At 49.6% G+C, this 25,910-nt stretch overlaps 3 protein-coding genes across 5 annotated transcripts in view; all 3 read left to right on the forward strand.

Moving 5' to 3' along the window:
• Positions 1–7,189, forward strand: part of nit1 (nitrilase 1) — a 9,883-nt gene extending 2,694 nt beyond the window's left edge. Inside the window, exons 1-6 of one of the 3 annotated variants that reach the window (XM_056300604.1) lie at positions 493–709; positions 1,842–2,075; positions 3,664–3,767; positions 4,827–4,963; positions 5,376–5,501; positions 6,098–7,189. In XM_056300604.1, the coding sequence (XP_056156579.1) occupies positions 621–709; positions 1,842–2,075; positions 3,664–3,767; positions 4,827–4,963; positions 5,376–5,501; positions 6,098–6,376 (969 nt within the window). In that variant the 5' untranslated portion in view covers positions 493–620 and the 3' untranslated portion in view covers positions 6,377–7,189. Of the gene's footprint in view, positions 1–492; positions 710–1,841; positions 2,076–3,663; positions 3,768–4,826; positions 4,964–5,375; positions 5,502–6,097 lie in introns of those variants that run through there. The other 2 variants (XM_056300605.1, XM_056300606.1) reach the window with 2 other exon arrangements.
• Positions 1–25,910, forward strand: part of LOC130130775 (equilibrative nucleoside transporter 2-like) — a 331,770-nt gene that overhangs the window by 110,127 nt on the left and 195,733 nt on the right. The gene's annotated exons all lie outside the window — the stretch shown is intronic.
• The window catches only part of clcn3 (chloride channel 3), a 58,179-nt gene continuing 38,598 nt past the window's right edge, over positions 6,330–25,910 (forward strand). The window contains 2 exon segments of the mRNA XM_056300835.1: positions 6,330–6,412; positions 21,385–21,566. Coding sequence (XP_056156810.1) covers positions 21,404–21,566 — 163 coding nt within the window. The 5' untranslated portion in view covers positions 6,330–6,412; positions 21,385–21,403.

The following is a 25,910-nucleotide window of genomic DNA, read 5'->3' on the forward strand; positions in this document are numbered from 1 at the left end:
GGATGGATGGATGGATGGAGGGCTGGAGGGATGGATGGAGGGAGGGAGGGAGGGAGGGATGGATAATCATGTGACAAAAAAACCAAACAGGACATACTATGGTAATGTTTCATTTTTTATAGTTTTGCTAGAGTTCATTTTCACATGGGCGTGCGGGGTCTTAAAATGCAACTCTCTGCTTTCATTTGGTTATAAAAATGTTAATGGGTCGCACCAAACGCCCCAGATCCCCGTGTCTGCGGTGGGGTTTCTCCGGGTGCTCCGGTTTCCCCCGCCATCAAAAAGACACACGCACGTTAGGGTCAGTACTCCTGTGAAACGTGAAGGGCGCTCCAGATCAGCGGACCTAGTGGAGGACGGCGCTCATGCGTGCGTTGCTACTACACCCCGGGTCAGCAGGTGGCGCTAATTCGCTTCCAAGCCACTCGTCCGCCTGCTTTAAACTCCAGGAAGCAGAAGAAAAAGTGGAACCTGTAAATGAACAACCCGCCGTCCAGTTCAGACGCTGGGCTGGTTTGTGCTGCCTCGACGTGAGGAGGGCGGTTCAAAGGTCACCAGTCGCGGCACTTTGAGAAGAGTCTTGCCGTCACAGGCGGCGGCCGGAGGGAGGAACCAAACTAATGCTGGCTGCTCTCGGTCTCCGTGCCGGACCCCGGACCGGACGGGAGGTCTGTCAGCTGGGTTGCAGGAGCAGCGGGCTGACCCGCAGGTAGGCTGCTCTGCTCCGCACGGCAGGAGGGGACGTGGCCTCCAGTCACGTGTTGCAGGGTGGGGGGGGGGTAACATTAGATAAGGGGGGCATGTTGTGTCCAGCAAAACTCGGACGGACCACGACTTTGTGTTTATTGCTGCCAGAGTAGACGTCACATACACGTACAGTATAGTATCAACCACGCCTTGCGTTACTGCCGTAAACCGACTGTCGTAAAACTTAAAAGCTGCAGTGTCCTAGAGCAGTGTTTCTCAACCGGGGGTCCGCGGACCCCTAGTGGTCCGTGGTGTAATTGCAAGGGGTCCGTGGAAATAAAATATCTTTAAAAAAAAAGATCCTATGACATTTATAGAAATAGGATTATTTTACTCAAATGTGACTGAGACCTTTATCTACCTAAACTATAAAGGGTAACAGGACTTTTTTCTCTAATTACATCTGTTTCACACGTGTAATTTATTGTATTTTAATAAGAGATCTCGCTCCCGTTTGCATTGTTAAAAGTTACTGCATAACAATTCTGTTGTTACATATATCTGAAAGTTACTGAATACATATTCTGTTTTGTTACATATATCTGAAAGTTACTGAATACATATTCTGTGTTGTTACATATATCTGAAAGTTACTGAATACATATTCTGTGTTGTTACATACATCTGAAAGTTACTGAATACATATTCTGTTTTGTTACATATATCTGAAAGTTACTGAATACATATTCTGTTTTGTTACATATATCTGAAAGTTACTGAATACATATTCTGTTTTGTTACATATATCTGAAAGTTACTGCATAAGAATTCTGTTTTGTTAACTATATCTAAGTTACAACTGAAAGCTCTTATTTTTGCCCCAAAGAGTGAATAAATGCTATAATGCAATTTAAAATGCAGTTTCTACTGTTTCTATCAAATTGCAACCCCCCTCCCCCAAGATCAGGTGGAGGGGTCCTCAGGGTAGTTCAAAAATACGCAGGGGGTCCAGGACCCCAAAAAGGTTGAGAACCACTGTTCTAGACTACAGTCGCACTGTTGTGACTTATACACAACAGGGCCCCGGCTTCATTGTGGCCCCGTGTGACCCCGTTTACCTGACCTGATTCCTTCCTCACCTGTCGTGTCTTCAGGATGTCCGGCTCGTCCCCCCCGCTGGCTGCGGTCTGCCAGCTCACATGCAGCCCGGACAAACGGGCCAACTACGCCGCCTGCCGGCGGCTGGTGGAGCAGGCTAAAGAGAGGGGGGCCGGCATGATCTTCCTACCGGAGGGCTTCGACTACATCGGATCCAGTCGAGAGGAGACCCTGGCTCTGTCCGAGAGCCTGGCGGGCGATGCAGTCTCCCAGTACACTCGGCTGGCCAGGTGGGGCGCCACGGCGCCAGCGCTTCCTATTCCCTCCATTCAGGGTGCACAGTAGGGAAAGTCCTCCAAGAGGAACGTGTTTACAGTCTTAGCCTGCAGCTACGGCTGCTCCCAGCTTGAACAGGTGACCAACTGGTCTTCGGCCAGTTGGTTCTGGTCGTAAGACTGCTTGGGTACCTTAAGCGTTAAGGCAAGGCAAGTATACTGGTGCAGCATGGTTCACGCACAAAGGCAAGTCAAAGTGCTTTACATAAGGCATGATAAAACCTTTAAATAAGACATACAGAGTAAGAGAGAAAAAACCCAGATGATGAAAGGATAGAGGAATAAAACAGTCACAACTGGTTAAACGATAAAAGGCTAATCAGCGAGAGGCAGAACCTTCCAACGAAACACACTGGAATCAGTTCACATGTGTAACTATTCTAACCATCCATCCATCCATCCATTATCCATCCATCTGTTATCCATCCATCTATTATCCATTATCCATCCATCCATCCATTATCCATCCATCTGTTATCCATCCATCCATCTGTTATCCATCCATCCATCCGTTATCCATCCATCTGTTATCCATCCATCCGTTATCCATCCATCCATCCATCCGTTATCCATCCATCCATCTGTTATCCATCCATCCATCTGTTATCCATCCATCCATCCATTATCCATCCATCCATCTGTTATCCATCCATCCATCCGTTATCTATCCATCCATCCATCTGTTATCCATCCATCCATCTGTTATCCATCCATCCATCCATCCATCCATTATCCATCCATCCATCCATTATCCATCCATCCATCCATCTGTTATCCATCCATTATCCATCCATCCATCCATCCATCTGTTATCCATCCATCCATCCATCTGTTATCCATCCATCCATCTGTTATCCATCCATCCATCCATTATCCATCCATCCATCTGTTATCCATCCATCCATCCGTTATCCATCCATCCATCCATTATCCATCCATCCATCCATTATCCATCCATCCATCTGTTATCCATCCATCTGTTATCCATCCATCCATCCGTTATCCATCCATCCATCCATTATCCGTACATCCATCCATTATCCAAACCGCTTATCCTGCTCTCAGGGTTGTGGGGATGCTGGAGCCTGGAGCCTATCCCAGCAGTCATTGGGCAGCAGGCGGGGGGACACCCTGGACAGGCCGCCAGGCCATCACGGGGTCCACACACACACACACATACACACACACACACATTCACATCTGGGGATAATTCAGTATTCTAACCAGGGAAAGAATAGAATTAAATATGACTTCCTTTCTCCTAGTCTGTGAATCTGCGTAACTCAAATGACAGACGGATTTCTGAATCTCGCGAAGTGCCGTAGATTTTGCCAAAAGCCTGGAGAGTCGCTTCCCTGCCATCGCAGTTTAATTGTTTTGTTTTTACAGGTTTTATTTACTTCATCTTTTTTCCGAGAATGACAATACTGTACCTTGTTAGATTAGTTATCGATTGCTGCAGCTGGGGCAATTTCATATATATATATATTTCTTTCCTTCCGGTTTGTGCACAGATTGACCCATTGACTTTCTACTCCTCCAGAAAATTAAAGGTCTGGTTGTCTCTCGGCGGATTTCACGAACGAGGCCACGAGTGGGAGACGGACCGGCGAATCTACAACAGTCACATTATCATTAATGACGAAGGTACAACGGCTTCGACAGTCAGTCTTTCTCTTGCTCTTTCTCTCCGTCGTGCTGTTTGTCCGTCTCTCTCTCTCTCTCCGTTTCAGTCTCAGCCACGACTGGGAAATGAGTCCTACTGTAACAAAATGACATCGCTGTCACTGATGTAAGGATTTTATTACATAATGTCAAAAAATGACAACAGGCTAACCAGAAGGAGAGCACATTTAATCTGACACAAGAGCTACAGTAAGGTCATAAACTCTCCAGATGTTCACACACCTGTTTTTATGGTATTTATACTACGTACCATTACATGGAAAGCAGGTTGACATCAAATTAGCTGCAGGTTTTTACTTTTCCAACGTGTAGCGCTGTCGAGCACAGAAAGTGCAGAAGGCTTGCTCACCTGATGCACCTTCAAGTCCCTCAAAAGCCGAGGCAAAAACTGTTCCCGTCGTTCAGTGTTGTGACAATAAGTTAGACAGTTATCGCACGTTTTTTTTTATTTTTTCTACGCAATATATTTATTGAATTTTGTTTGCAAATTACATCAAAACAAGTAATAGCACAGTGCAGCAAACATTTTCACCCTACCCCCCCCCCCCATAACCCTGTCCCTATAACAAGTAATACAATTCAAAGCAGGGTTAAAGAAGATAATAAAGATAAAAATTCAATTAATAAAAATAATAAAATAAAATAATAATAACAATCATTTCTTTCACAGACTGATTAGAGGGTGTGGTTTTTTTCCAGTTGCTTTTACGCATATAAACAGTCAGATAGAGTTGTTCTACTCCCCCAGAGCTTGTTCTTGATGAAGCAAGTTACCAACATTAGTATTACGTCTTAGGAAGTACAGAAACAATCCCCAGATTTTATCAAAAACACTTTGTTTACGTCTGACAATATACATTATCTTTTCCATTGACATGTTTGAAGCCATTTCTTTAACCCACATACCAATTCTTGGTCCATCAACACTTTTCCAATTAAGAGCAATTTATTGCACGTTTTTAATCTCATGACCCACTTCTCACACACACACACAATCTGATATCTTCGTCTCTCCCTCAGGTGACATAGTATCTGTGTACAGGAAGTCTCATCTTTTTGACGTGGAGCTTCCTGGAAGAGGGGTGTCGCTCAAAGAAAGTGCCTTCACCATCCCCGGCCCTGCTGTCATGCCCCCCGTCCAGACGCCCATCGGAAAGGTGCCATAACATTTCTTTACACATCACGGCATTATCAGCACACAATAAGAGACGGGGGTGCAGAAAGAGAGTCCTCCACGGCCCTAAAGCCATCCAACTTTTTTCTTTTTTTTCCTTTTTTTTGTTTTTTAGGTTGTATCACCATAAGAAATGACTGATCTGAGCAAACATTTTGTGAACGTTTTTTAAATGTATAATTTTTGTAAAAGGTTTGAATTTATATTCCACTCTTCGTGGCATGAAGAATTTCCAGAATCTCAAACAGGACATTATAGAGCCGTGGGAGGGTTTCTGTGGGTTCATCTCGAGCGTAAACCAGAACACCTGATTTCAGCTTTTTCACGGGTGTAAGCTGTGACACGTTGTCCTTCCTCTTAATCCTCTTCCTCGCCTCATTGTTGTGAAACTGCAGGTGGGGCTGGGGATCTGCTACGATCTGCGATTCCCCGAGTTCTCGTTGGCTCTGCAGAGGCAAGGGGCGGAGATTCTGACCTATCCGTCAGCCTTCACCATGGCAACGGGAGCAGCTCACTGGGAGGTGGGCGTGCTCGGCCTCAGTAACAGAATGTGATGTCTTCCTGTCCTTGCCAGCTAACTGTGACTCTGCAGAATTTCAGAGATGGCCTCTTGTTTACCTTTCTGTGCACTTGGCTGTCGCTCATCCTGCATTAACACTACAGAGTCCCGCTAGTAGTCGCAACACCGTCTTTTGTCCAGTCCAACTTTGCAGAAAAATGCAAATGCATGATATTGTCATTTTAAATCCATAGTAAATGAGGCTTAGTGACACCCATGCAATTTGTCAGAATAATTCCACTCGTCTAGCTTTTTATTACAACACTTCACGAGCTGACTCAAAGTCCAAAAAAAAAAATGCATTGATGGAAAAGTACACAAGAGAAGAAATGATACAGCGGAGAGAGAGACGGGAATAAAGAGAGGATCTGGACCCTGGTGGAGGGTCTGATAGAGGGACAGCCGAGCCACTATAGAGTTTTGAACACGACTCGGCATTTGTTTCATATTATTCTCACGGTGTCATTTATATGCGTGTGTGCTGTGCGACAAAACAAAACGCGGGGTGAAATGTGAGACGAGACCAGTATCTCATCGTCGGCGGTTCTGTTATTCTAGGTGTTGCTGCGTGCGCGGGCCATCGAGACGCAGTGCTTTGTCCTGGCGGCGGCGCAGGTGGGCCAGCACCACGACAAGCGCTCATCGTACGGGCACGCGCTGGCGGTGGACCCCTGGGGGACGGTGATGGAGGACTGCGGAGGCCGGGACGCCGGCGTGGCCCTGGTGGAGATCGACCTGGAGAAGCTCAGGGAAACCCGGAGGAACATGCCTGTCCAACGGCACCGCAGAGATGACAGATTTTACCGCCGCATGGAAGAGAACCCCGCAGGGGACTAGGTCGAGATGCAGCTGTTGCTGCTATGGCAACCGCAGGTTCGCTAAGATGGTCCCTGAGGACCTCTTGCTTTGAGTGTACAGGAGACAAAATAACCAGGGGCGTGGTTTTTAGTCAGGGCGGACACACAAATATTTTCAGATGTTTATTATTAAAAAGGACCGTGAATGGGGGGGAAAACATGAAAGTTTGAGTGGACAGTTCTACCGAGACGAAACAATCATTATGTGGTTAAACATCTGATGAGGATTAAACACTGTGGAGACTCGAATATGTCCAAGGTGTATTTGTTCTTGACGTTTGAGTCAAAGGCAGATTTGGGCACAACTCGGTGAGCAGTCGATTAAGGCGGCATAATGAACTGTTTGTCTCGCTACCTCTGCTCTTTCTCCAGTTTCCTCGGGGAATATTGCAGAATTCCGACTTTTGAGTCGAGTCAATATCCACGCGGCAGTGGGTATTCTTATTTTCCATTAATGGAGCTTGTTTTAACAGCTTTGTTGGTGAGTGACGCGCTGCATGAAGGGGGTGTTATGTTACGTAGCGAGCAGCAGATGGCGCTGCTGGGCAGTAGGTGCGCAAGAAACCGAGTCTTGTGTTTTTTTTAACCTTGAGGCAATAAAACATTCCTGGCTGTTAAGCGGCGGTTATTCATTCATCTGTGGATAAATACGTTCAGCCTTGTAGAACCTGATAATGTAATAACCCTGATAATGTAATAACCCTGATAATGTAATAAAAAAATGCACTCGAGGCCATTGAAAATGCAATAAAACCTGATAATGTAATAACTTCCTGATAATGTAATGAAATGATCCAACAGTAAAAAACGTGTGGAAGTAGCTTGGAGGTAGCTTTGAGGAAGAGTAGAGCATTCATGCACGTCCAACTTTGACCTGTCGGTGGCGCTAGACCTCTCGAGCTTGCGTTGCTTAAACAGTATCACCACTTGAATCCATTTATGGGTGGTCTGCTGTTAAATTATTACAATATTGGGGAATTATTACATTATCAGGACCTGGGAAATGAAGGCTAACCTGATAATGTAACAACGTCCCGTTAATGTAACACATTATTACATTATTGGTAAAAAGTTTATTACATTATTGGGCAATGCACTTTATAACATTATCAGGAAGTTATTACATTATCAGGTTTTATTGCATTTTCAATGGACTCAAGAGCAGATTTTTATTACATTATCGGGACCTGGGAAATGAAGGCTAACCTGATAATGTAACAACGTCCCGTTAATGCAACACATTATTACATTATTGGTAAAAAGTTTATTACATTATTGGGCAATGCACTTTATTACATTATCGGGAAGTTATTACATTATCAGGTTTTATTGCATTTTCAATGGACTCAAGAGCAGATTTTTTTATTGCATTATCGGGACCTGGGAAATGAAGGCTAACCTGATAATGTAACAACGTCCCGTTAATGCAACACATTATTACATTATTGGTAAAAAGTTTATTACATTATTGGGAAATGCACTTTATTACATTATCAGGAAGTTATTACATTATCAGGTTTTATTGCATTTTCAATGGACTCAAGGGCAGATTTTTATTACATTATCGGGACCTGGGAAATGAAGGCTAACCTGATAATGTAACAACGTCCCGTTAATGCAACACATTATTACATTATTGGTAAAAAGTTTATTACATTATTGGGAAATGCACTTTATTACATTATCAGGAAGTTATTACATTATCAGGTTTTATTGCATTTTCAATGGACTCAAGAGCAGATTTTTATTACATTATCGGGACCCGGGAAATGAAGGCTAACCTGATAATGTAACAACGTCCCGTTAATGTAACACATTATTACATTATTGGTAAAAAAGTTTATTACATTATTGGGAAATGCACTTTATTGCATTATCAGGAAGTTATTACATTATCAGGTTTTATTGCATTTTCAATGGACTCAAGAGCAGATTTTTATTACATTATCGGGACCTGGGAAATGAAGGCTAACCTGATAATGTGATAACGTCCCGTTAATGTAACACATTATTACATTATTTGTAAAAAGTTTATTACATTATTGGGAAATGCACTTTATTACATTATCAGGAAGTTATTACATTATCAGGTTTTATTGCATTTTCAATGAACTCAAGGGCAGATTTTTATTACATTATCGGGACCTGGGAAATGAAGGCTAACCTGATAATGTAACAACGTCCCGTTAATGCAACACATTATTACATTATTGGTAAAAAGTTTATTACATTATTGGGAAATGCACTTTATTACATTATCAGGAAGTTATTACATTATCAGGTTTTATTGCATTTTCAATGAACTCAAGGGCAGATTTTTATTACATTATCGGGGTTATTACATTATTGGGAATTTATTACCTTATCAGGTTCTACAAGCCTTAACCGAAGCGCTTCGTTGGGAAATTTGCCCCGAAAAATGTGGGACGGTTGACCGGAAAAACCGGTTGAGACGGTTTCTTGCTGCCGTAAACCGATTATCGGCGAAGAAGTCGTGCCCCCCCCCCCCGGCATCTGTGACGTCAGCGTCGCGCTCGCAAGTCGGGACTGGGAAGGGTCGCGCGACACGCGGTCAGCGTGAGCGGCGGTTCTCGAGAGCCGTTTTCCGTTGAGTCGAATCGATGAATCGTTAATTGGCTTGTCGTCCGCTCACGTTAAGCGGGCCGCGGGGCGAGAGGCGGGGTGTCATACCGATTTGTGCGTACGCGCGTCCCCGCGGCGGACGCGCGTACGCTCACCGTAAGCCGGGAACCTCGGTGGGGTCCGTTTCACGCGAGGAAACATAAAAATCCCAACGTGGAAATGTATTTTTTATTTATTTTATTTTTTTAAATTGATCGATCGATCGATTGATTTTTGAGAAGGTATTCTGGAATATCAACCCGATCTCACAAACGCCGACGGCAGGTGAATTGGAACTTGGGGAAACGCGCGTGCTTTGCACGTGTTGCCTCGTTTATGAGAACGCGTCGGTATTTCTAACGAAGCGGAAAGAAAACGCGACTCCTCAGGGACACGGGGTCCGTTCTCTAAACGGGGTGCAAAATTTGCCACTACGCCGAAACCGAGAGACCGGAAGTGAACGTCACTGACACGGGAATGGGACTGGGGGGGGAAACACATCACATCAGGATGAGAATGTCAAACATGTTACGGTAGAGAGAGAGAGACACACAACCCTCGTTTCAACCCGGGAAAAGGATGCGTTGTCGCGCCCAGGCTGGAATCGAGGCATCGGGAAGGTATTTTTGCATGCTTTGATTTTGTGTGGGCTGCTGTTTCACGGGGAACCGTCTCGCCGTCCGAGGCCGTTCCTCTCCTGCCGTTGTCGGGATGTGGCAACTGGCAGGTTGATCTGCACGTCCACGCTGTCGCAGAGACGCGTCGAGGGCTTTTAAAAAGTCGCCGGACTGCGTTGCGTTCTTATTGGGTTTATTTCGAGGCGAATCCTGCAAACCAGCGGGTTTTGCCGGTTAGGATTTACCCCCCCCCCCCAAGAAATAAATAAATAAATAAATAAAGGGTGCTTTGGTAGGTCCGGGCCCTCGGCTTCGCAGTCGAGCCGGGTGAAAATCGCGGCCGAATTATTCCACACTGTGCACCTAAGAGGTCATTGCACGTTTTCCCACTTTAATTACGTCACGCAGCTGCGCCATGTGACGCTGCACGGGTACGGAGGTTCTGTGCTGATGCTCGGTGGGGAAAGAAGCACCTGAATGTAGTAGTACCTTTAACAGTGTTTCTCAACTACAGTGTTGGAAGAGTGAGCGCTGGAGATCCCTTATTGGCAACTCTCGTGTCCCATACACCGACACGACCCCCTAGAGTGCTAATTAGTTTACCCCCTCAGAACCGAGCGGACCTGACGGGTGAGGAGAGGCAGGAACGCGTTTGGGAATGGCAGGAACGCGTTTGGGAATGGCAGCTCCTGCGTCCCATACGCCGCACGACCTCGGGAGTGCACCTTTAGTCTGCTCCTCCTCAATAAGTGCCGAACCATGGCTTCCCCTAACGAGGTCACTCTGGAACACGCAAATAACAGTCAGGGTCCTACAGCCAGTAAAATGGTCGTCTACCCAGTCCGAGTCGGAACATTCGAACAACAACACGTCGTTGAAACACATAAATCAATTTCAGCAGAAATGGCCCTGTGATGGTCCGGCGGCCGGTCCAGGGTTTCCCCCTGCCTGCCGTCCAGTGACTGCTGGGATAGGCAGCTGCAGCATCCCCGCGACCCCGAGTAAGGATAAGCGGTTTGGATAATGAATGAATGAATGTTTACACTCCCATAATCCCCAGCGCATAGCCGTAATCAATCCAGCGACCATCTTCCCCGATCGCTACATAGCCCACTACCTGAGGGGTCAGTTGTTCTCGACGACCCCATCACCCAAGACACGGTCCCTCATATGTCCAGGGCACCGTCGCTGGCGAACAGGCCGCCCACAGCACCGTGTGCCACAGGCCCTCTTCCGCCGTACTCTGGAGCCGGCCCGAGCCCAGCGAGTGAAGGAGTCGCAGCAGTGCACGTGCAGCTCAACGTCGCGTCAACAGCCAGGCCAGTGGAACCTCCCCCGGAGGCGGTGCAGGGGCTTGGTGTTCCCATAGTGCCCCACCCCCACCGAGCCTTGGACCATCTGGAGAACCTGGGGACGGAGCACACGGGGCACCAATAGCTGCAAGACACCTTACCCTCATCTGGAAGCCTGGCACCTCTGGTACACCGACCTGTTGTGGAGCTCAAAGTTGCCCCACTGCGAGTGGTAGGTCCCTGCCTCGGGCCCTAGCGCTGACACCTCCATCCACTCAAGGCACCGCCCTGTCTCCAGCAAGTCCTTCACCAGCACAAGGGCCACGTCTGCCTCCTCCTGCTGCGTGGTCAACAGGAACAACCTCTTATCATTGCTGGCGGTCTGGACAGCTCCCACCGTTGGTGTCATCTGGCCCCTCTCCTCCTGCTGCTGGCAGCAGTGGCACTCCAATTCCGCATTGGGCTCTGAGCCTGCTGAGCGGCGGCTGTTTAGCCCTCTCCTCCTCCAGCTGGACTGGAGTGCCACGGTGTTCGTGCCGAGGCTGATGGTTCTCTCTGACAATTTAACACTGGCTCCCAAGCAGGTCAGTAGGTCCAGGCCGATGATACACAAGTCCCAGATGTTGGCGAGCCAGAACTCGTGCATCAGCTGCTGGTCTCTAGCCCGGACTTTCAGTGACTTCCTCCCTCTCATCCCAGCCTTTTCCCCAGTCATCATCATCAGCTGGGTATTGGTTAGGGACCATGCTATGGAGAGGGGGTCGGTGGTGCCCGGTAGGATGCCAGGCCACACCAAGGAAATGGTAGACCCCATGTCTACCAGGGCCCTGCAGGATCAACTATCAAGTTGGCAGTCCAATAACCCCTTGGTGTGACCTAGGTGGCCAACCAGCATGCATTGGCCTTGAAGGGGGGCTGGAGACTGGAGTGGCAGTCCCTTCATTAGACCACTCCGCTGTAATTTCCCATTGGCTGGGTGGGTCTGGCCTTCGGTGCTGGGCAGTCGCGTTCTATGTGACCAGGCTCCTCATACCGGTAGCAGCGGTCAGTCGGTTGCGGTGGACGTTGCCTGGATGTTGGAGGCCATCGCCGAGACTGTTGTGGTGAAAACCAGACCTGATAGACCTCATCTGCTTCCTCCTCCTCATGTTCGGCCCCCCTGACATGCAGTCGGAAGGCAGGGGTCTTCTGCCGGGGAGGTTGCATGGACAATACTACTTCGGCCCGTTCAGCTTCGCGGAGAGCCCCACTGAGGGACTGGGGCATGGTGAGGCTAACATGTTGGCGCAGACATTCCGGCGTAAGCCTCTGCAGGACAGTGTGCAGGGCCAGCTTCTCTTTAACAGCTGCGTCGAACTGCGGGTAACTGCTGGGCATGTAGCTGAACGTCTGTGGTGAAGGCACCCAGGCTCTCCCCCTCTTGGCGACGGCGACTGGCTAGCTGCTCCCTGCTCTGGTCAGTGAAGGGTCGTCGCCCGAATCGCCTCTCCAGTTCCAAAGTCTGTGCTTGGAGGTCCCACTGCTCTGCTGGTGCTAGATCGAGGAGCAACTGCAAGGCATTTCCCTCCAATGCCAGAACCAGATAGATGACAGTCTCCTCGTTAATCCACCCATTATGCCATGCCGCCAATTGCACTTGCGAGAGGTATGGCTCTAGCAGCGTTGTCCCATTGCATTTGGCAGCTTGGTTGGTGTTCTAGGCGCTGGATCTCTACTGCTCAGTAGTGGGCGACTGGTGGCGGCAGGCAGTGTGTGTTCCCCAGCGCTATCCTTCTGGCCTCCAGGGGCGATCAGCGGTGGCGGGAAGCTGTTCTCCGGCACTGGTCCTCCTGACCTCCAGGGAGCAGTGGAACCGCAGTGCACTGGAAAACCTCTGTCTCTGGCAGGCTCCATCTTTTGCCACGCCAGGTTTTCCAAGTGCCAAAGGGTCTGCTCGATGGCCCGCTCCAGTCTCTGGATCTCCCTCTCCATTCTTTCACTCAATCCCACTTCTGACACCAATGTGGCGAGCAGGCCTGGAAGAATGAGCGATAGAGATCTCTTATTCGCAACTCTCATGTCCCATATACCGCATGACCCCGAGAGTGCTATTTAATTTGTACACCCCGTCAGAACCGAACGGAACCGACGGGAAAGGAGAGGCAAGGTTGCATTTTAGAATGGCAGCTCCTGTGTCACGCACAACCCCAGGAGTGCTCCTTTTCTCTGCCCCTCCCCAATAGTTGCCGAACAATGGCTTCCCCTAACGAGCTCGCAGTCATGGCCCTACAGCCAGCCAGTCGGTAAAATGGTCGTCCACCCAGTCCGAGTCGAACAGTCAAACAACAACACTAATCAGAACATGAACACAAATCAACAATTTCGACACGAACGTTTACACTCCCATAATCCCTTGCGCTTCCCCAGCACATAGCCGTCATCAGTACAGTGACCGTCTTCCCTGATTGTTACATAATTCACCACACTATCCATTAGTTAGTATTTAACACAATATCTAGAGTACTAATCAATTACTGTATTATTTATCACCTATCGACCACAGTACGTAGTATGTCAGATACTACTTTCACAGTATTTATGACGCAGCAGGGCTGTCCTGTCGTGCTAGTTGAGCCTTGGTTGCTTGGTTCTGTGTGGTTTGAACAGGGTTGCTCTCTTGCCTTATGCCGTCTAGTCCTGTCTGAGTGAAGCACGGGGCCGTTCGCTGGGAAACTGCTAAAACATTTCAATTCAACTTCATTGTCATTGCTAAAAGTACATGTGTAACAAACAGCGAAACACGGACTTGCATACTGTCAGGATACTGCAAATGTTGGTCTTGGAAGTGCAGAACAAGTGCAAGGAGGCATTATGTGCTACTAATGCTACTATTAATACTACAAATACTAATACTGCGATAGTGTAGATGACAATCCATTGATATTTACACTGACTCTGAAATGATACTTTAATTCATTGAAACACAGCTATCAAGTTCCTGTTTTCTAGTTATTTCCTTGTACACTTCATCTGCAGTCAGGTACTTACTGGAGTTTAAGATATTTGAGATGTTTGCTTATTTGCATGTCACAAGTCATCCGGCGGGAGACGTGTGGTAAGTTTGTACAACCAGGTCAGCTCAAAGACATCCCAGCTCTCCTGAGCTGACTTAATCCATCGCTCTGTGCGTGTGTGTGTGTGTGTGTGTGTGCCGTTTTCAGAGGGCTTGGCATCATTCGCCTCATCATGTTTCATTTCCAACAGTCATGACATGTCATTTCCTCCTCATGTCACGACGGCCATTTGGCTAAAACAGGTGCCCCGTCCTCTGGTGTTCCACCACTCACAGGCCAAAAGAGAAAGCAAATGGTTTCTTCTTTTGAGTGTGAACACTTTTTTCTGTAAAACTGACTTTTCTAATTGTTTCTTTGTACTCCGGGGCACTCTGTGGGGGGGGGGGGTACTGCAGGAGTATGGGGTACCGGGGCAGTTGCTACAAGCCATCCGGGTCCTTGTAGAACCAAAGTGAGAGCTGTGTCCGTATTCTTGGCATGAAGTCAAACACGTTTCCGGTGGGTGTCGGACTCCGCCAAGGTTGTCCCTTGTCTCCGATGCTGTTTGTGATATTCATGGACAGGATCTCAAGGCGCAGCCAAGGTGAGGAGTGTGTCCGTTTTAGGAACCTCAGAATTGCATCTCTGCTCTTCGCAGATGATGTGGTTTTGTTGGCTTCATCAGAACATGACCTCCGGCGCGCACTGGGGCGGTTTGCAGCCGAGTGTGAAATGGCCGGGATGAGAGTCAGCACCTCCAAGTCTGAGGCCGTGGTTCTCTACCGGAAAATGGTGGACTGCTCCCTCCGGGTTGGAGATGAGTTGTTGTCTCAAGTGAAGGAGTTCAAGTATCTCGGGGTCTTGTTCACGAGTGAGGGTAGCATGGAGCGGGAGATTGACAGGCGGATTGATGCAGCATCAGCAGTAATGTGGACGTTGTACCGGACCATTCTGGTGAAGAGGGAGCTGAGCTGGAAGGCAACGCTCTCAATTTACCAGTCAGTCTTGGTTCCAACCCTCACCTATGGTCATGAGCTTTGGGTAAGGGCCGAAAGGGTGCGCTCGCGGATACAAGCGGCTGAAATGAGTTTCCTCCGTAGGTTGTCTGGGCTCAGCCTTAGAGATAGGGTGAGGAGCTCGGACATCCGGAGGGAGCTCGGAGTAGAGCCACTGCTCCTTCGTGTCGAAAGGAGCCAGTTGAGGTGGTTCGGGCGTCCTTTGGAGGTTTTCCGGGCACGTCCAACTGGGAGGAGATCCCGGGGTAGACCCAGAACTCACTAGAGGGACTACATGTCCAATCTGGCCTGGCCTTGGGATCACCCAGGAGGAGCTGGAGGGTGTTTCTGGGGAGAGGGACATCTGGAGTGCCCTACTTAGCTTGCTGCCACCGCGACCTGACCCCTGAGAAGTGGCTAATGATGAGATAAGATGAGATGACTTTTCTAAATGCTAAGCAACTCAGTCGGTACACGAAATGCTTGTTGTATGGATTTTTAAAAAATCCTGAGGGAGAAATGATGGTTGGCATTTGATGATGTTAAATGAATAGTGATCATTGTCCTGCAAACAGGAGATCCTTTGACATGTTTGAGTCATAGAGGGTTTGTTGAGCATGTCGGATAATTATATTTAATGTTAATTTAATTGGAAGACTTAGGATTCTACTGTGGTCAAGTAAGAAGAGAGGTTTGTGTGTAAAGCCAGTGAGATTTGAACTTCGATTGGAAATTAAATTAGCTGGCGGCGCACAGTCAGAAATGCAATTTGAACGATCTAAAGAAAATAACGGAATCATGTCCCAAGATATAGTATCAGGCATACTTGAATGACTTTATGACATGTTTGACTCAAATAGTCAACCAACCAAGCCAAGATACCCTCCCATTTACTTCATTCAAGTTGCCGTCAACCCATAAAACCGCACGACGGGTAAAGTTCGGGGATTTTCTGTGGTCGCCGTCAGGAGGACTCAGCAGCTCCTACACTACATTAAAGGTGCATTAAGCAATATTTCATCTGGACTAATGTGGAGTGTAGAGCAGGTAGAACAGAACAGATGAAAAATGTGTTAATTTAGAAAAGACCACCGAACATAAGGGCCTATAAGTGCACATAAGGTGCAGCTAAATACCGTCTGTAATGCCCTGACCCTAGCATAACTCGGTGTGCAGCTGTTCTTATGACTGCCAGACTCACATGTTCCTCGACATTTCAGATGAGCTCTTGCAACCCAGAGAAGAATCCAGAAGTCTTTAAGAAACCAATTTGGAAATAAATATTTTTGCCGTATATCATTACACCGATTGATAAGATTTTTATTTTTTTTATTCCCTCCCCCCCGCTCTTTCTCCCCAATTGTATCCGGCCAATTACCCCACTCTTCCATCCCAGTCTCTGCTCCACCCCCTCTGCCGATCCGGGGAGGGCTGCAGACTACCACATGCCTCCTCCCATACATGTGGAGTCACCAGCTGTTTCTTTTCGCCTGACAGTGAGGAGTTTCACCAGGGGGACGTAGCGCGTGGGAGGATCACGCTATTCCCCCCAGTTCCCCCTCCCCCCTGAGCAGGCGCCCCGACCGACAAGAGGAGGCGCTAGTGCAGCGACCAGGACACAAACCCACATCCGGCTTCCCACCTGCAGACACGGCCAATTGTGTCCGTTGGGACACCCAACCAAGTCGGAGGTAAGATGGGGCTTCAAACCAGTGATCCCCATGTTGGTAGCCCAGATAGCATCCGGATGTGGGTCACTTCAGGCAGTGATGCGGCACTGATGGCCCTCTTCTGGCCCTGACAAAATGGATGTGAGCCTGAAGTGGCCTACATGTATAACAGCAAATATGGCCCAAATATGCCAAATCACATGTGGGCCTTTTTTGGCAAAGATGCGGTGCTCTGGGCAACATGTGATCTGGATGTGACCCTGCAGCGCCCCGTGTGGTAAATGGTGAATATGGCCCAAATATCACAAAACAAATGTGGGCCACCTTTGGCAAATATGTGGCACATGCAGCATTAGTATATGGTTTGGTTCTGGCCCATATTTCGCAGACAGGAGCAGACCACCCAAGTGCCATCATTCCACGCGGTATGCGGGCCGGGTGAAGTGTCGGGTGTGGGACGGGTCCGGGCCACAGCAGTTTGGCTATCTGGGAGGCGACGGACTAGACCGCTATGCCACCCGGACGCCCTTGATAAGTTTATTTGCCAGAATATTCTTTAAAATGTAATCCAGTCTACCTTTTAAAACCCTCTACATTGCAGACCATCCGGACAGACGAAAGCCAGGTTAGGGTGTATAGGGGTAAATGTATAGGGGTAACTGCGTCTTCCAACCTGTTATTAGCGTGTAACTGAAGATAATCAGTGATAATACTCAGATTAACTCCAGTATTACGTTGAAGCTTTGCGTGGTGTTCTGTAACACGGCGGCTTGGTGTATGAGGGTCTCCACTGTCGGAGGTGAACGACATCGTCACGTTTTTTTAATATGTTACTTTTTAACTTGGGAATGAAGAAAAACCGCTGAACTAAGTCCGGGTCAGAGACGGGAGAACCTGTTAAAAAATGAAATATCTCCATCTCGAAATACTCGTGCGCGTCAATTTGCATTTTTCATTCTGTTTTTGGCAACGCACTCACACAGAAACTGCACTTATTGTTGTGACCCAGTTTGTGCGAGGATGAGGAGGAGGAGGAGGAGGTGGGACTTGTTTACGGAGCCTCTTCCTCCGCCGGTTGCATGGACGAGGTGTGTTTCAGGACGGCGTGCTGGAGACAGATTACCCACCGCGAGACGAAGAAGCTTCGTAAGGATTTCTGTTCCCGCCTCGTGCATGCTAACTTCTCACCCTACGCCGTCCCACATGTGTCATGTTCCCGAAGAGAAAATGCACTGGGTCCTGCACACCAGTCCCGTGTCTGCATGGAGAAACCAGCAGCCACGGGAGTTTCCCAAACTATGAAGTTGACCACCCCGGCTCATCAGACAGTAGAGAATAGTGACTTGTACAGCCCGGATCAGATGACGGATTCGGTTCTCATGTGCTAAACCTCTGACGCGCGTCGCTTCGGCAGCTAAAGGGACACGGTTGGACCTGTTTGTCATCAGAGGTTTTGCAGAGTCATGTTGTTTTATGATGCCTCAAACTAAAATTGGGACGTGACTGCGTTGATGATTGGCGTTCACCTGTTGGCGGTCTTGTTGGTGTCGCTGTGCCGTTGGTGGGGTCGTTTAGTTAGTGGGGTCATTTCCAGCAGGTTGTCGGTAGCATGGCTGTTGTGTGGTTGTTGTTCTGCTACGCACAGATCCATGTATCGACTCGGCTGCTGCTTTGGAAGGCTGCGTTTCAACCTGCTGGCTCACTGAGGAGGAGGAGGAGGAGGAGGAGGTGTGAGCACGTTGCTGAGGGGCGGGGGGGAAAATCACTGAGTCACATCCTGGCAATGGTCGCCAGGGCAACACCTCCATGGTGACTGCTGAGATAAAGACAAGGCCCCTGGTGACCCGTCCAGCCGAGTAACTGACGCACCCCGCCTAGTTTTACTTCCCTGTTATATCGATCACTCTCTCTCTCTGTCTCTGCCTGTCTGTCTCTCTCTGTCTCCCTCTCTCTCTCTCTCTCTCTCTCTCTCTCTCTGTCTGTCTCTCTCTGCCTGTCTGTCTCTCTCTGTCTCCCTTGCTCTCTCTCTGGCTCCCTCTCTCTCTCTGACTCCCGGTCTCCCTCTCTCTCCCTCTGTCTCTCTCTCGCTCTCTCCCTCTGTCTGTCTCTCACTCTGTCCCTCTTGTCTCTCTTTCTCGCTCTCCCTCTGTCTCTCTTGCACGTTCCCTCTGTCTCTCTCTCCCTCTGTCTCTCTCTCTCTGTCTCTCTCTCCCTCTGTCTCTCTCTCCCTCTGTGTCTGTCTCACTCTCCCCCTCTGCCCATCTGTCTCTCTTTCTCGCTCTCTCTCTGCCTGTCTGTCTCTCTCTGTCTCCCTTGCTCTCTCTCTGTCGCCCTCTCTCTCTCTGGCTCCCTCTCTCTCTCTCTGACTCCCGCTCTCCCTCTCTCCCCCTCTGTCTGTCTTGCTCTCTCCCTCTCCCTCTCTCGCTCTCTCCCTCTGTCCCTCTTGTCTCTCTTTCTCGCTCTCCCTCTGTCTCTCTTGCACGCTCCCTCTGTCTCTCTCTCTGTCTCTCTCTCCCTGTGTCTCTCTCACTCTCCCCCTCTGCCCATCTGTCTCTCTTTCTCGCTCTCCCTCTGTCTGTCTCGCTCTCTCGTTCTCTCTCTCTCTGTCTCTCTCTCGCTCTCTCCCTCTGTCTGTCTCTCAATCTGTCCCGCTTGTCTCTCTTTCTCGCTCTCCCTCTGTCTGTCTGTCTGTCTCTCTCTGTCGTTCTCTCTCTCTCTCTCTCTCTCTCTCTCTCTCTCTCTCTCTCTCTCTCTCTCTCTCGACTGAGCAGGTAGAGAGAGTCGTTGTTCATGTCACTAAAACAGTGGAATAAGTTCAGAGCGCGGCCTCCCTTTACTGTAGCGCAGCCTTTAAGACCCGGAAATGACAACATTTCAGTTCTGCCACCAGATTACCACAACCACAATCCCACAACACACCTGGTCCCACATCACCGTGTCTACACTAAACCTATACAGTGACCAGTGGTAGCTCAGGGTGCGTTAGGCTACATTATGAAGTACACAACTTAAAACGGTGACAGTGGCAGAGAAGCCTCAGACGGGCGGTGTGGTGTGCAGCGCTCGGCTGACTTCACGTCAGTCCGTCAGGGCCCGAGTCCAACATCCAGTCAGATGATGTCAGCTGCCCGTCATTCGCTCTGCAGACCAGCTGAATTGAATTTGCTGCAGATATCAGTTGAGGGGGGGGGGGGTCTTCTGCCTCAGGGAGGGGGGGAGGGGCTTGTGGTCGGTTCTTCAGGGGAAGTTTGACGTTTTTCTCTCCTTTAATTTTGCCTGAACAAAGATTTGGGCCTTCCCTTTTCGCCGTTAGTGTTGGTAGAAGGTTTTTGTCAGGGGCCGGCCCAGATTCTACTGTCAGTGTCACAGCAGGGCTGCGCTTAATGATTACTTTCGTTGGCAACTTATTGATTGATCGATTTAATCGTTTAAATCTTTAAAAGGCCAAAAATAATGACGAATCCGCGTCAAATGTCGCCATCGCCGTCTCAGTCTCCCAACACGCCGGGACCACCCAGAGCCCTGATGGCTCAAATATGTCCCGTCTTTAGGCGTCTGGGCAGCATAGCAGTCTATTCCGTTGCCTACCGACATGGGGATCGCCAGTTCGAGTCCCCATGTTACCTCCAGCTTGGTTGGGCATCCCGGGTGGGGAGCCGGATGTGGGTATGTGTCTTGGTCGCTGCACTAGCGTCTGTTCGGGGGGGAGGGGGAACTGGGGGGAATAGCGTGATCCTCCCACGCCCTACATCCCACTGGTGAAACTCCTCACTGTCAGGTGAAAAGAAGCGGCTGGCGACTCCACGTGTATCAGAGGAGGCATGTGGTAGTCTGCAGCCCTCCCTGGATCGGCAGAGGGGGTGGAGCAGCGACCAGGATGGCTTGGAAAAGTGAGGTAATTGGCCAAGTACAATTGGGGAGAAAGAAGGGGGGGGTGTCTTGTCTTTCTCTTTCCCTCCTCTGTTCTTCTATTTTTCATGCCCAATCCTCACTACTTTGTTTTTTCCATCCATCCATCCATTCCTCCATCCATCCATCCATTCCTCCATCCCCCCATCCATCCATCAAAAGCCCTGCTTCTCACTCAGACAGTTAAACTAATCCCTCCTGGGAAGATTCCCAGTACAACCAGTCCTCTCCAGTTGGATGACTACAGGCCTTCTGGGATGTGTGCTGTCCTTGCTGCCAATGACGCTTTGTTTAATTCTTTGGTTTAAGGGAAATAATTTAAGTTTACATAAATAGAATCTAACAAACTTAATTTAAACTTCAAATTAAATGGCACCGAAACGGCTCCCTGCTGAATACCTCTGCCTGTGTCAATGAACCAAACAAAACAGATTATACCGTTTTCACACTGCAGGGGGCGTCCTAGTCGGTTAAGAGCGTCTAGACAGTGTGAAATGGAGGCGGGACCGACTCTGCCACTCTCACAAACAAGTTTGGGGGTTCAAACCAGTGACTTGTGTGTGTCTTTCCAGTCCGTTGAACACATCTACGTTCCTACACTACTTGTGTGCAAGTTTGTGTGTGTGTGTGTGTGTGTGTGTGTTTGTGTGTGTGGGTGGGTGGGTGGGTGTGTGTGGGTGGGTGGTCTCCAGCAGATGTACTTCACCCTGTTCACTGTATATTCTAACAGAAAACCTCCTCACAGTATGGTGTTGTGTGTGTATATATCTCCTCACCCCGACATGCACACCTCCGCCCCCCTCCCTCCCTCCTTCCCGCTCCTTCCCCACTTACCCCCCCCCCCCCACCAGGGCACTGGCGCGTCACTAAATGGAGTCGGAGCAGCTGTACAACAGGGGCTACTGCAGGAACAGCTACAACAGCATCACCAGCGCCAGCAGCGACGAAGAGCTGCTGGATGGAGCCGGCGTGGTCATGGACTTCCACACCACGGAGGATGACAACCTGCTGGACGGGGACGCTGCCTCCCCAGGTAGGGAGCGATGGGACCTGCCAAACCAGCACCCACCCTTCCCATCACCCTCACAGTCTGGTCAAGGAAACTCCACCCACCCCCACCCCACAGCTTGGTCTGTCCCATGTCTGATGTTCTCCTCCCACATTGGATCCTGGTTGAGCCCTCCAGAGTTGTAAATCTCCTTCCTGTTGGACACCCGCATCCCCTCCTAACCTTCCTATTTATCAGTGCCAACAGGGTCTTGGTTCTGGTTCTGCTGACCTGTGGCTGGCTAGATATAGAGCCCTTCAGCCTTTTGACACATGATGAGCGGTCAAAGTTTTGCTCGCCGCCGGGTGGGTCGCAGAACAGCTCGCACCGACAGCTAACCGTTAGCGAAGTGCCTAGTAGCCTAAACAGCTTGTCATACTTAGCTTTGCTGCCAACGACAGAAAAGCATTTCACAGGTCAACGGCAAACAGGGTTCAAGGTCTAGATGGTTTGAACTTTGAGCGGAGCAGCAAAGCGGGAAATACGAGGGGTCTGCACCACCCAAGGTAGTGTAAACCACTAATAAGACACGTTAGCCCCCTAGCTAGCTAACGGGTCTGACCCTTTAGCCGAGCGGTTAGTGACGTCGCCTTGTGGTGCAGTACACCCCGTATCGAATCCCGCACCGGGCGAGAAAATAACCGGTTACGCTAGCTAGCTAGCTAGCTACCTACCTAATGGCTCAGCCAGCGTGCGGCGTTTTTCCTGCTCATCATGTGTCCTCGGCATTACCCACGGTCGGAACTTAACGTGCCCGAACTTAACGGGCTTGTTAAGATCTTGGATCCATTGGCGACGGTCTGGTTTTGGAGGTACTTCCCACATCCTAGTCATGTCCCCTGCTCAGGAGGCAACGCTAAATTCGAGCAACGGACTCGTTCAGGCGGCGCTAACAGCGCTGTCGATCGTGATTGGTCAAACGCGTCATCACGCCGTCACCGCTACACAGCGCGGCTACAACCGCCATTTTTGAAAACCGTGGCGGGAAAGTCGCTTCTGTTTTCTGTGCTCAACGGCGCATGACAAGTGACGTTGAAAGTGTAACCGATGTGGGCGCCCGGGTGGCGTAGCGGTCTGTTCCGTTGCCTAGCAACACGGGGATCGCCGGATCGAATCCCCGTGTTACCTCCGGCTTGGTCGGGCGTCCCTACAGACACAATTGGCCGTGTCTGCGGGTGGGAAGCCGGATGTGGGTATGTGTCCTGGTCGCTGCACCAGCGCCTCCTCTGGTCGGTCGGGGCGCCTGTTCGAGGGGGGAATAGTGTGACCCCCCCACACGTGCTACGTCCCCCTGGAGAAACTCCTCACTGTCAGGTGAAAAGAAGCGGCTGGTGACTCCACTTGTACTGGAGGAGGCATGTGGTAGTCTGCAGCCCTCCCCGGATCGACAGAGGGGGTGGAGGAGCGACCGGGACGGCTCGGAAGAGCGGGGTAATTGGCCAGATTGGGGAGAAAAGGCGGGGGCGGGGGGGGGTGTAACCGATGTCTTTATGTATTTGCTTGCCGGTTCTTGAAATACAGTGGAAGCCAAAAGAAGAACCTGCAGCAGAACTTCCACAGGTTCTCAAATGTACAGGATACAGCTGCGTCCCAGGACGGGGTCGTTAAGTTCTGGCGGTGGGTAAAGTCCACGCCGGCCTTGTTGAGTCTGTCCACCGGGGACGACCGGACGCTCCCGTTTGCTTCCTGCCTGTTTGTACTTGCTGCCTGGTTTTGCCGTCCTGTGACGTGTGAGGTGCCGTGTGCAGCCCGGCGTCGACGTGGTCGCGCCCGTCACCTCCCTCCCGTTCTGCCGTGCTGCCAGCATACACCACCCGCCTGTTGTCCTGCTCTCATTTCACCCGTGTGTCCGACTGTGGGACGTCACACCTGTGTCTCCGGCCTCCCCTGTTGTTTCTGCCCTGTCATAAATGTGCTTGTGCTCATCTTGAAAATTCACTCATTTCTGCTCCCCCCCCCCGGTTATGTCTTATTATACGTCCTGTCCATCATGAACACCACGACGGCCAGCCTCGCCACACTGTGTACTTGGTGGTTTTCCTGCATTTTTGCCATGTTTGCGCTTGTGTGTGTGTGTGTGTGTGTTTGTGTGTGTGTTGGCCTTCATCCTAGCTTCCCTGTGCGTCTCGGATCGGGCGGTGGGTCGGGCTGTCATCAGGCAGCAACGCAAATAGATGGCAGCAGCTGCGGTGAAATGACACATGGCAGTTTCTCCTCTCTCTAGGCCACGTGTTCAGTCATTGTCAGCTCCCTGAGAAGCCAGAGTCTAGACGTGGGGGTAAAGGAAGTGTTTTGACCTTTTTGGCGTCTCTCTCTCTTTGTACACCCTGCTCACGTAGTGCACATGGGTACATGTCGGTTTTATTTCCTCCATCCCTTTCTTCATACCGGACACGCGGCTTTTGAATTTGTCCCCCATTAGTCACACTGAAGTGTGGATGGGCGGCGCGGTGGTTAGCACCGTCGCCTCACGGCAAGAAGGTCCTGGGTTCGAACCCCGGGGTTGTCCAGCCTCGGGGGTCATCCCAGGTCGGCCTCTGTGTGGAGTTTGCATGTTCTCCGCGTGTCTGCGGTGGGTTTTCTCCGGGTTAATACTCCTGTCTGTGTCCCTGACTGAGGCCTGGCAAGACCAACTGGAGTTGGTCCCCGGGTGCTGCACGGCGGCTGCCCACTGCTCCTAGCTACACAGCTAGGATGGGTTAAATGCAGAGAAAGAATTGCCCCTGGGAGATCATTAAAGTATCTCAAAAAAAAATGGACAAGATGGAGCTGTGTGCCCGATATGAAGGAAAGGGTGGATCCTGGCAGTCTATTCTGTTTCCTACCAACATGGGAATCACAGGTTCGAATCCCCGTGTTACCTCCGGCTTGGTCGGGCGTCCCTACAGGCACAATTAGCCGTGCCTGCGGGTGGGAAGCTGGATGTATCCTGGTCGCTGCACTAGCGCCTCCTCTGGTTGGTGAGGGCGCCTGTTCGGGGGGGAGGGGGGAACTGGGGGGAATAGCGTGATCCTCCCACGCGCTATGTGCCCCAGGTGAAACTCCTCACTGTCAGGTGAAAAGAAGTGGCTGGCGACTCCACATGTATCGGAAGAGACGTGGTAGTCTGCAGCCCTCCCCTGATCGGCAGAGGGGGTGGAGCAGAGACCGGGACGGCTCGGGAAGAGTGGGGTAATTGGCTGGATACAATTGGGGAGAAAAAGGGAGAACCCCCCCCCCCAAGAAAAAAAGAAAAGAAAAGGATGGGTGACTGAAAATGAAACCTATGGACTAGATCGCTGAGGATGAAGCCAAGACAGAGTTGAAAAATTCAGAACTATTCCTTTAAGCAGTTAAAACAAGATAACTTGTGTTTTTGGGGGGTTTTTTTCAAATCAGAAGTAAGTTGTAAGAGAGCCGGTTTAAACCCGTGTTCATTCTCCTGTTAGGACAGTCATCTAAGTGGTCCTGGTTTTGGGTGGACCGCTGATTTGCCGTTGTGTTGCGTGGTGTGCGTAGCCTCCATGCCTTACACTGACACCATTGGCCCCGTTCATGTTCCAGTGCAGTCGCCCATTTCTCATTCACCTACAATGACCGGTCCATTCAGCAGTTCACGTTGGCCTGATGTTGTGCCAGATCTGGTGTCCCATCAGCATCCGCTCGGCAGCCTCCTGATGGAAATGTGCTGATTCATTTCTCGCTGTGATATTCTTCTCCTGCTCCAGTTTTGGCTTGCAGCTTATCAAACACAAAAGTCTCCTACAAAGCGAGGGTTTTATTGGGCCACGCTTGGCTGCGTTGGGTCACCACGGCCGGTTGGAAAATGCTGATTGAGTTTGACGCTTCCAAAATGTGGAGTACTTAGCATTTAATCTGAGAAATCCCACATCTGAAAATGTGCCTGTTTGGTTTGAATTTGGCAGAAGTCCCTGGCGTAGAACTTGGCAAATTCACTACACAACCTCAGCTAGCTGTGTGTGTGTGTGTGTGTGTGTGTGTGTGTGTGTGTGTGTGTGTGTGTGTGTGTGTGTGTGTGTGTGTGCGCGGCACGCACGCACCGAGCAGATTCAAAGTGATTACTTATGGGAAACAAATACCTTCTATTCTTCTATTAATTGGAAAACCTGAGCTCATCGTCTTTCTAGATTCAATTCAAACTGGGCTCATCGGAGAAAATTAGTTTTTGCAATAAAAATAAAACCACACGTTTAAAAATCTGGATAAAGATCCGTTTATTGGAGCAGACAGGGTTTGATGTATTGTGTAGTAAAGCCATCAATCAGTGCAAAAAAAAAAAAGATCTTGTGCAAGTGCATACTGTGTAATTTCAGAAACAGATTTGCAGTC

This window comes from Lampris incognitus, chromosome 20 (assembly GCF_029633865.1).
Source record: "Lampris incognitus isolate fLamInc1 chromosome 20, fLamInc1.hap2, whole genome shotgun sequence".
In the NCBI taxonomy this organism is placed as follows: domain Eukaryota; kingdom Metazoa; phylum Chordata; class Actinopteri; order Lampriformes; family Lampridae; genus Lampris; species Lampris incognitus.